General features: G+C 34.8%; 1 protein-coding gene across 1 annotated transcript in view; it reads left to right on the forward strand.

Annotated features, from left to right (window-relative positions):
• LOC108744136 overlaps window positions 1–12,258 on the forward strand; it is a 36,112-nt gene that overhangs the window by 15,693 nt on the left and 8,161 nt on the right. The window contains exons 6-7 of the mRNA XM_025973779.1: window positions 882–1,076; window positions 4,937–4,968. Of these exons, the coding sequence (XP_025829564.1) occupies window positions 882–1,076; window positions 4,937–4,968 (227 nt within the window). The remainder of the gene's footprint in view (window positions 1–881; window positions 1,077–4,936; window positions 4,969–12,258) is intronic.

Raw genomic sequence — 12,258 nt, forward strand, 5'->3', positions numbered from 1 at the left:
ATGGTTTGAGCCGGTTCATCTTTTTTGCTCCATGACCTCTTGCGTTTGACGTTGTTGTATACAACCCATTTTTCGTCCCCAGTGATGATGCGCTTCAAAAACGGATCATTTTCGTGACGTTTGAGAAGCGAATCGCAGACGTCAATGCGGCGACACAGATTTCTCTCTGTGAGAACATGGGGAACCCATACATCGAGCTTCGAGGATAATCCCAGGCCTTTCAAGTGGTCATAAACTGTTGAATTTGATAAATTTAACCTCAATCCGATCTCACGTGTTGTTATTCGCCGGTTCACATCAACTAATGCCTTTATCGCGTCTTTATCAGCTTCAACCGGCCTTCCCGAACGTGGTGCATCTTCGACATCAAAATTGCCGGATCGAAATTTAGCGAACCAGTTCTGGCACTGGCGTACTGTCAACACACCTTCTCCATACACATCAGTCAATTTCTTTCTGGCTTGAACAGCATTTTTACCCTTTCTGTAGTAAAACAGTAAGATATGTCGAAAATGCTGCTTATCGCTCTCCATATTTAAAAGGGCACCAACCAAAAACTACTGCGTAGAATTAATTGGAATTTTTCACACACAAGCCTTGCTATATGAGCTCTCAAAGCATATAAAAATTATACGGCTTAAATGTGAAGTTGGGTGCAAAAGAATACAATTAAATCGTCTGTCGGGAAAAAACGAAATGACTTTCCGAACAACCCAATATTTCTGTTAACTAATACGCATATTTGTTTGATAAACTGAACTGCTGTTTCTTCAGAGATAAACCGAACAACACTTCCGCCATACTATACGTATATATTCATATAGTTTGTCACACATACTAATTTATTCTTCGTCATACATTCAATGCATCTTTTATTACAGAATATTCAGTATTTCTACTTCAGAACTTCGGAAGGGCCCACCTGGAGAATTAGACGTTCTACCAGTTACATTGTTAGGTCGAAAATCGTCTCAGGGAGTAGGATTAACGATTGATCCAACTGACGAAACTATTTATTTCGCCCCTACAGCAGAAACGTCGTTGGCTTCTTGGAATCCGCTCACGAACCATCAAAGGTAATAACACAATGCAGTAAATAACATTTATTCGTAACTTCCTGCTTTCGTTCGTGAGGAATTCGCATTTTGTTTATAATTCTTTAAAATGTTAAGTATATTAGTCATAAATGTGGTACTTTCAAAACATTACGCGTAATCGTCAAAAAATAATGCGAATAATTCTGAAACTGCTACTGCTACTGCTACTGCTACTGCTACTTCTTCTGCTACTGCTACTGCTACTTCTGCTACTGTTACGGCTAGTTTTACTGCTACTTCTTCTGCTACTGCTACTGCTACTTCTGCTACTGCTAGTTTTACTGCTACTTCTACTGCTACTGCTACTGCTACTACCAATTGCAACCCAACTTTTCAAAAATTAATAGAAATGCTCAAAATAGTGTTTGTTAAAGATACCTATATCATTGCTCATCAAAAACTGTCTCTACGATTTTTCCAAATTGTCAAATAATTCTATTTATTTATTTATTTATTTATTTGGTTATAAAGTGACCGTTATCCTTTTACATAAGGATAATTAACGTACAACATGTAAATTAAAAATAATTATCACTCACAAGAGAGAAGTAATAAAATGAGTTTGTACTGACATCTTGGTCCTCTAATAGTCTACGTATATAGCGGAGAACACATACTTATTATAAAGATTGTTTCATTAAATTACCTTAATCAATCTCCTCTCTTTTGAATTTAAATATATTCAATAAGTCATAATATTCTAAAAGACTAGATGACTTTGGGATTCTCATTGTTAGACGAAGTTGCAAGTTATCGTGGATCACTAACCAATTACGCATAATCGTTACCACACCTTGGCAGTCATTAAAACAACGTTCTTACATGTTCTGTTTAAGTCCTTCAAGTTATTTTTGAGTACCTAATCTAAATCCGAGTTATAAGGCGAACCTTCATTCTCAAGTGTTTCCGAAAGGATTATTTGCAGCTTTCTTCGGGTTATATGTGGCTCTGCATATTCGTAGAGATTTAACCTGTATTTAAATCCAGGCTAAGCGTTAGCCAAGGTATAGGATTCATACGTCCAATCCAATGTCGATTCGTTTAAAAACTCACGAACTGGTCAATGCAATAATACTAGTCTGCCCTGACCTATGACACTGACACACTGGCCTACTGTCAATGGTCAAAACTGCAAAAGAAATACAACACGCATGCTGCTAATTGCCATGTGATTGAATGCGGCGTTGCAGTCTCGTATTTCCTTGCGTGATTCCACTAGGGCCGGACTAGCACTTACCTTTACTTTGAAATACGTTTTTCTCGAAAACGGCAAACTTTCCAACGTTTATAGTGTGATATCGTCTTCTGCAAAATTGCTATTCATTTCAGAAACACTCTGTATAGCTCACCTGGAAACTGATTGTAGGTGCACGCTTAGTAACCGAACAGTTTCGTTGCATTAGGTGGGCGCAGCATTGTGTAACTGTTGCGTTAGGCCTTTAATAAAAATGCATCATTATTATTATTATTATTAGTTAACACTTTTGACTTCAATTAAACCCGAAATAAATTAACTGTTAAAATCAAAGCGAAGGGGGAGACATTATCTAACCCACTAGCGTATTCTGCGATATCAACGCAAAATGCCGGAGAAATGACTCCAGAAGAAAAATACTTCATAGCAGATGGTGATGTACTGCCTATGAATACTTTAACATTGTTCCTACCTTGCAATGGATAATAATTGGAAACCATCCTGCTATTTTTCTATAATTACTAAAATTATTGCTTATTTTCAATTTGTAACGTCTAAATTGAATATTAACCTAATCGAGTCAGCATTTTATTAAGAATTAAATTTTAGATTTCTAAAAATTTTTTATCAGATGTACATCTCTTCCGATCTGATAGGTGGATTCTATCAAATGTCAGGACTCATAATGCACCAGAAAATGCAGTTACTATTAGATGAATATGCATATACGCAACATTTATAAAGTTCACAATTAATCACGAAATCGTGATATAACAAGGATTCTTCGAGGATTCCTTTCTTAAAATTGCATTTGTACCGGTTGTAGGTACATTCGACTAATTTGTATATGAAACACTACGTTTCTCTTTATTGTTCGAAATTTCTAATTGCAAGAATCACGATGTACCCAATACATGAATTTGGTAAACGATACCATTCTTTTTAATTTTAAAAATAATAAAAATTTGAATGCGGCAAGGAATGAGAGACGAGAATTAACATTTCTAACGTAATATGCAAATCTCAATAGCTGCTCCAAGCGATTCATATAAGGGGTGCATAATTTCGAAATTAGTGGGTGTCTTAAAGGAACATATTCTGAATTTTTGAAGTGTCCTTCTATATGATGAATGCTGTAACATTCTTACATTAAATGTACTTACTGTCACATGTAAGTAAGCAACTGTTAGTTTTTGGTACAACGATGAATAAATATTATTATAGGTATATGTAATTATTAAGTAATGTTAAGAGATGTGTATGTCTTGTTGCTAGTTTTTAGTATTTTACTTTTGTGTTCTTTTCTAAAAGAGGGTAGTTTTTGTGGTAGTTAAGTAGAATGGTTAGCAGCGTACATACAACGAACAGAGTTCGTGACGGATAGTCAGCGCGGTCGGACGTCTGAATCATTAGCAATATATATAGTAATAGTTTATCAATTAGAAGGAATATTTTTTAACCACACCACAATTATTAAAGTTCATAAACAATTCCTTTGTGCTTTTGTCGCTTCTTCAATTATCTGCCAACAGCAACCCAACACACATAGTGACAGAGAAGATTAGATTTTATAAACGTCATATTCTGGAGCATTCTAGAACATGGCCAGCCCTTACAAATAGTTGTTGCAAGGTCGGAAGAGTTAGTACGGCACCGAGTTCGAGTCGATACAAAGCAAAGTAGAGAGAGCGCGGAAAAGAAAAGGTTAGAAGCGTTCGAAATGTGGTGATACAGGTGAATGATGAGGATACCGTGGATAGAGAAGGTTAGAAATGAAGAGATATTAGAAGGAATAGGAGAACAGAGGACTTTATGGAAGTTAATAAGAAATAAGCGAGATAGGTTGGTAGGCCACCTTCTAAGGCATGAAGGCCTACTTAGAGACATATTAGAGGCAGAAACGGAAGTTAAGAAGGGTAGAGGAAGACATAGATTAGATTACTGTTCACAAATAGTTTAGGATATGGGTTGTTCTAGTTTTAGGCAAATGCGAAGATTAGCTCAGGATAGGAAAGAGTGGAGGTGCGTGTCTAACCAGTCTTAGGACTGACGACCTTATGATGATGGTGACTAATTTTAAGTAAGATAAGTTAAGCCTCTTTTTCAGATGCATGTGTTAAGGAAGACATCAAACAAGAGACAGAAGACAAAGCAATAAATTTCTAAAGTCCAGTAATTTCTCTGATGAATATCCAATTTGTATTTTCCTTTTACATCCTCATCTTTCACATATTCTTTATTTACTAAACGTACAGAGGCATCGACTATTTAAAATTTTTCACTGCAATTTATTCATTAGATCTCAATTGAGATCGTGAGCAAACTAAAATGCCTGCATGGTTGTTAGGTATTACAGGGGTTGAAGATGCTCGAAATACAGTATTTTCCACCCCATATGCAATGTTAACGACTGTACTCATCAACGACGATTTATGATAATCCAAGTTGCAACGAGCAGAAGGTGGGTATTGACCACTGTCTATCGATCGATCAGGTAGTCTGGACCGCTCATATACTTTAGACGTTCAAATTTGGTATAGTTCGCAATAAAACTGTCACATTTACTTTCTTCTTTCAACTTATTAACTAGACTAAGGACGGCTGCTGTCAGAACGCCTACTTTTACTCACGACAAACGTTGTAGGGAATATCGTCAACATCGAAAAGAGATGTCAGGTAGGAATTGCAGCGGACGCTAATAAATAAAAAGGAATAACATTACGCCAACTAATGTGTCACAGAAAGAGATGCAGACAAGCAGAATTTGAGTATGTTGCCAGCACCGGACTTTAAAGAAACATCAACATTCTCAGAAATTTAGGAAAGCAAAGACGGTTGTTTAAAGATATAATTCCAACTAAGCAGTTGTAGCGAAGTGACCTTCAGTTTGACCGGCGCAAAGTAGAAAAGAACAGCACTAGGCCAGAAAAGGAAGGATGCAATTTTCGGCCAAACTCTTAACCGGTGAAGAGCGTATAATCTGCACAGTACTGCACGGAAAAATTGACCATTTTATCCACTACAATTGCATTGCTCAAATGTGATGTTATTGGTACCATTTACTACTGAAAATATCAACGAGATGTTTATTTATATTTGAAGACATATTAAAGGNACCATTTTATCCACTACAATTGCATTGCTCAAATGTGATGTTATTGGTACCATTTACTACTGAAAATATCAACGAGATGTTTATTTATATTTGAAGAAATATTAAATGCTTTAACGCTTGTTTTCAACTCGCACTACTATCCATGATTGAACAAAACTTTTGATAGGTACTGTATGGAAAAGTATGTTTAATGAACAAGAGTCGACAGTATAATGAGCTTCTTTTCTCTCTACCTACGATTTTGCCAAAGCGCATCCAAGACATTGGAAGGGGCACATCGCTAGAGAAAGTAAATGAAGTATACAACCCTGATCTTTATCGTGCCTAAGCAACCTCTAACCGTTGTACCGCTTACTGTTATTCGCGGTTATCTCTTTTTACTTTGTCTGTACTACTCATGAAGCACTTCCTAGCTTAACAAATTATAAAAAATGTTGAAAATTAAGTGTTACGCACTAAGGGACTAGGTTAGGTCTTAACCTAAAGGATTCGGCTGGACCATAACTTAATCTAATCCCTGCCATAATGGGAATGATTCCAAGTGCTATGCACTAATGACAAGGTGCCAGTGTCGTACATATAATAAAAATTTGAATGCGGCAAGGAATGAGAGACGAGAATTAACATTTCTAACGTAATATGCAAATCTCAATAGCTGCTCCAAGCGATTCATATAAGGGGTGCATAATTTCGAAATTAGTGGGTGTCTTAAAGGAACATATTCTGAATTTTTGAAGTGTCCTTCTATATGATGAATGCTGTAACATTCTTACATTAAATGTACTTACTGTCACATGTAAGTAAGCAACTGTTAGTTTTTGGTACAACGATGAATAAATATTATTATAGGTATATGTAATTATTAAGTAATGTTAAGAGATGTGTATGTCTTGTTGCTAGTTTTTAGTATTTTACTTTTGTGTTCTTTTCTAAAAGAGGGTAGTTTTTGTGGTAGTTAAGTAGAATGGTTAGCAGCGTACATACAACGAACAGAGTTCGTGACGGATAGTCAGCGCGGTCGGACGTCTGAATCATTAGCAATATATATAGTAATAGTTTATCAATTAGAAGGAATATTTTTTAACCACACCACAATTATTAAAGTTCATAAACAATTCCTTTGTGCTTTTGTCGCTTCTTCAATTATCTGCCAACAGCAACCCAACACACATAGTGACAGAGAAGATTAGATTTTATAAACGTCATATTCTGGAGCATTCTAGAACATGGCCAGCCCTTACAAATAGTTGTTGCAAGGTCGGAAGAGTTAGTACGGCACCGAGTTCGAGTCGATACAAAGCAAAGTAGAGAGAGCGCGGAAAAGAAAAGGTTAGAAGCGTTCGAAATGTGGTGATACAGGTGAATGATGAGGATACCGTGGATAGAGAAGGTTAGAAATGAAGAGATATTAGAAGGAATAGGAGAACAGAGGACTTTATGGAAGTTAATAAGAAATAAGCGAGATAGGTTGGTAGGCCACCTTCTAAGGCATGAAGGCCTACTTAGAGACATATTAGAGGCAGAAACGGAAGTTAAGAAGGGTAGAGGAAGACATAGATTAGATTACTGTTCACAAATAGTTTAGGATATGGGTTGTTCTAGTTTTAGGCAAATGCGAAGATTAGCTCAGGATAGGAAAGAGTGGAGGTGCGTGTCTAACCAGTCTTAGGACTGACGACCTTATGATGATGGTGACTAATTTTAAGTAAGATAAGTTAAGCCTCTTTTTCAGATGCATGTGTTAAGGAAGACATCAAACAAGAGACAGAAGACAAAGCAATAAATTTCTAAAGTCCAGTAATTTCTCTGATGAATATCCAATTTGTATTTTCCTTTTACATCCTCATCTTTCACATATTCTTTATTTACTAAACGTACAGAGGCATCGACTATTTAAAATTTTTCACTGCAATTTATTCATTAGATCTCAATTGAGATCGTGAGCAAACTAAAATGCCTGCATGGTTGTTAGGTATTACAGGGGTTGAAGATGCTCGAAATACAGTATTTTCCACCCCATATGCAATGTTAACGACTGTACTCATCAACGACGATTTATGATAATCCAAGTTGCAACGAGCAGAAGGTGGGTATTGACCACTGTCTATCGATCGATCAGGTAGTCTGGACCGCTCATATACTTTAGACGTTCAAATTTGGTATAGTTCGCAATAAAACTGTCACATTTACTTTCTTCTTTCAACTTATTAACTAGACTAAGGACGGCTGCTGTCAGAACGCCTACTTTTACTCANAAGTAATGCGCAGTGGAAATAATTAAAATGAGACCATGTGATATCAACAGGCACTAAAGTTAAAACGTAGGTACCTACATTATAAAATGTATTAAAAATAACAAAATTTTTAGAAAAAATCCGACAAGGCCATAATTACAGTGTAATTCCTCGCCGGGAATCGAACCCAGGACGTTTGGCTTTGACTAAACTTAGTGGTGCGTAAAGTCAAAGGTCTCGGGTTTGATTCCCGGCGACGGTGACAACAGCAACACAAAAATTTTCCCTCCTTAACTTGAAGTAGTTTGTAATGGATAAAAATTCGAAAATAAATTTTCACATTTCATATTAACCACTATTAAAAATTAAAAAATGTCTAATTTCAGTGTATATTGTAATTATGTGAATATTATAGCATTTAGTTGTTAACTATTAAATTATTTTTACATATGATTGGGAATTCATCGCCTAAGTACCCAAGTAGTTTATTAACGTACATACATGTATTATAAGTTTGGAAAAACCTTAAATCTATTGCGAAACGTCGGTGGTTGTTTTAAAAAACTTGTTTTACCTTATCTGGCTATAATTTCACACTTCATTAGAAGAAAAAATAGGAATGAAATGAAAACTAGATGCGTTTAATATATAAAGTGTGATTCATATATAGTTAATTTAAATGGATGTGAATGGGCTTTTACTCCATAAGATTCTGATTTGTAGAGAAAAAAATAATAAAATGAACATCTGAATTCTTTGCCATGTATTATTTTGTATTTGATAAATTGTATTTTTGTAAAATTCTGTACACATCCAAAATGTATTCTACAATAACTATGTAAATAAAGTTAAGTACTGAAAGGAGTTTCGGTTTATTTTGAATAGCTGGAAGTTACTATTTACTAAGTACTTTAAATTGCAATTGGAGATGTGCATCCTAACTTAGCTTTAGCGACAGTTGTACAAACTTTCAGAAATCGTTAAAAGTAATCATTAAATATCATATTGACTAGTCCAGAAAAATCTGTCAGTTCGAGGTCAAGTCAATCAAAAAAAATATTGCATTTTTGATATAATGTGCATATTTGGTCGACGAATAGAATTATATAAAAATTAATCCTCAGATGTAAAAGGGAGATGAAAAAAAAAAACAAAAACATTCCCAAAATAGTTTTACACAAAAAATTGCTGAGAAAATGGCGTGTTAACGCGCAATGACCTAAGTCATGCATAACTTGATAAGGAATTGAAAAATTATTAAATTTCAACTTTTTTTTTGTTTTATTATATACGAAACATTGCCAGTCTTTGCAGTAAAATATATTTTTTACCAAATCTTTTAATTGTTATAAACAATTTAATATTTCTTTTGTATTTTTTAAGCTTTAATTGCATAAAAAATCTTCAGATGCATATTTGTTATAGCTGTATGAACAAAAAAGTGAAATAAAAATACAAAACAAATATTGATAAATAGAGATAGTAAATAAACTCTGAGCCAAGAAAAACAGTTATTAGTTACATCATTTTTTGTTTCTTTTAAAAAGAAAATTTCCGCAGTGGTGTAGAAAGAATTTTTGTTCGGCGAAGCCAAATACCAAGACTGGGATTGCTCGCCCACCAAAATTAGTGGCTAGTGAGGTAAATATAGAGGCAGTAATATTCCATCACAAGTGGTAGTAATTATTAGCTATACTTCATTTACTTTCTCTAGCGATGGCCCCTTACAATGTCTTGGATGCGCGCTGGCAAAATCGTAGATAGGGAGAAAAAAGCTTATTATACTCTCGACTCTTGTTCATTAAACATACTTTTTCATACAGTACCTGCCAAAAGTTTTGTTCAATCATGAATAGTAGTGCGAGTCGAAAACAAGCGTTACAGCCTTTAATATGTCTTCAAATATAAATAAACATCTCGTTGATATTTTCAGTAGTAAATGGTACCAATAACAGCACATTTGAACAATGCAATTGTAGTGGACAAAATGGTCAATTTTTCCGTGCAAGTACTGTGCGGATTATACGCTCTTCGCCAGTTAAGAGTTTGGCCGAGAGTTGTATCCTTCCTTTTCTGGCCTAGTGCTGTTCTTTTCTACTTTTCGCCGGTCAAACTGAAGGTCACAACGCTACAGAAAGTAAACGAAGTATAATCTTGCACATTCCTTTTGTCTTCATTTCGTATGCCTCAACCAACTCTTTCTCCAAACACTCACGAATTCCCACTGTTCCCTAAATGAGGTAGGTTAAAATGAGGGCCTTCAGCCGTATCCTGTAGTCCTCCACTAGTGTAGTTAGAAGAAATTACTTGCCTCCTGTATTAGTAACTGGTGGAAATGATATAGGCAAAAAGTTTTTAAAGAATGCAAAAAAAAAACGATTTTATTATCCCACGGTGGTCATTATACGAGTTCTTCAATTCTAAATCACCAATAGACCTCACATCATTCAATTTCTCTTTCATATCGACGTGCCTGCAGATATCGGAAGTGGTAGTATAACAATAAACAATTAAAATAGTAAATGTTAACAGTTATTCTTTATAAAAACCAAAAGCACAACTCGCACCTGAATAGATGGTATTTTAATACTGAACAATTATTGTTATACTCTTAATAAAGAGCAATTTCTGATGTATACGAGATCTGTTCAAAAAGTATCGCGAATTGTGAATTTCCTCTGGTTACGTATATTCGATTTTCGATTTTTATGTGGCGTTATGTTGGTACTCATTTCTCTCACTTACATCGACAAGTTCGGCCATGTTGAATGTTCTATATTTTTTATTGTTTATGGTGAACCATATCTGCAGTCTACAAGTCGTTCGCTGATGTATAAAGTCAAAGCAGACAAATGTAGTAGGTACACAATTTTGAAAAGTTTCTCCGTACTTAACTCAATTTCAATTTCATTTTTATTAGTTTACTCGTGAGATAACTCCTCCACTTCCGTCAATAAACACTAAGAAAATATCTTGTGATTTTTAGTTATTTTCATGTCCTTCTAGTTTCTTTTTTTTTGCCTGTGATAATCTTTTATTTTTATCGTCAATTAAAACTGTTGCACAACTCATTTTTCATTTATTCGTTAATAAAATTAACAGAGAAAAACTGTTATCAGTTTGAGTATTTCCTTTAATTGAAGTTGTATTAATTATTATTACCAACTACATATTTTTTTGATTAATGTTCATATGACTGTTAAGATTTCCATTTTATTTATTGTTTCATTCTGGATAAGTATAGAAATATATGTTTCGCAGACAAGCTGGAATTGGTGTTAGTTTCAATAAAGCATTCCAGGACGTCATATCTCTTGTCAGATATTTAGTAGTTGTAAAATGAAATAAAGTTAATTAGGAAAATACAAATTAGTACCACGCACTTTAAAAATAACGGGTTGTCAATCACTCGATCACCGACCATACATATGTGTTGACTCACCCTGTGAATATTAACGTAAAGAATTTGAAACCGCAACAACCATTCAACTTATAACCCTCGACACTTTGTCTAATTAAAAATTATGCAGCGTTTGTGTCCCTGGTCATACTGTCATACATACAATATAAAAGCGAAATCGAATTCATAGATACCGCATTTTAGAAACGCTGTTGAAACGCTACACTTCCGAATACGTGAAAAGTTAATGTTTTATCAATTTCGCAATAGGATTTTTATCTACAATTCAGAATGATTAGATCAGCTAAGGCTATTAATCGTAAGTACATTTTATTTTCATTTAATTCAGTATTTTTAATTATATTGTATATGGTTTTGGATGTGCACCTCCACTCTTTCCTATCCTGAGCTAGTCTTCCCATTTCCCTAAAACTAGAACATCCCACATCCTTAACTATTTGTGAACAGTAATCTAATCTAGGTCTACCTCTACCCCTCCTAACTCCTGTTTCTGCCTCTAATATGTGTCTAACTAGACCTTCATGCCTGAAAAGGTATCCTACCAACCTATCTCGCTTGTTTCTTATTGACTTCCATATAGTCCTTTGTTCTCCTATTCTTTCTAATACCTCATCATTTCTAACCTTCTCTATCCATCGTATCCTCATTATTCGCCTGTAACACCACATTTCGAATGCTTCTAATCTTTTCTTTCCCGCCACGCCCACCGTCCATGTTTCGCACTCGTACAGCGCCGCGTTCCAAACATACTTACACTTTTAAGAATATTTCTAAATTAACCGTTCGCGAGCATAGAAGTGACTTTTTTTTATTGAAGGCGAATCTACCCTGCTCTATTCTTTGCTTTATGTCCCTACTACTCCTTTCGTCCTGACTTATATAACTTCCTAGATACTTAAAATCGGCCACTTCTTTTAATTCTTCGTCTCCTGTCTTTACATTCGCTATTTCCCTACTTTTTCTTTCCTTGCGTACCAGTATTTTTGTTTTACTTTTATTTATTTTTATACAATACTGTTTTGTAAATACCGCTTCCATTTTATTTAAAGGTATCTCTAATTCCTCCTTGCTAGATGCTAATACTGCTATATAATCTGCAAATCTATGGATACTGATCTTTGACTGTCTTTATTGATGTTGATCGCGTCTTCGATGTATAAATTTATTATTGATTTTTATTTTTATATTATATTTTT

This window comes from Agrilus planipennis, unplaced genomic scaffold (genome assembly GCF_000699045.2).
Source record: "Agrilus planipennis isolate EAB-ADULT unplaced genomic scaffold, Apla_2.0 scaffold18, whole genome shotgun sequence".
Lineage (NCBI taxonomy): Eukaryota > Metazoa > Arthropoda > Insecta > Coleoptera > Buprestidae > Agrilus > Agrilus planipennis.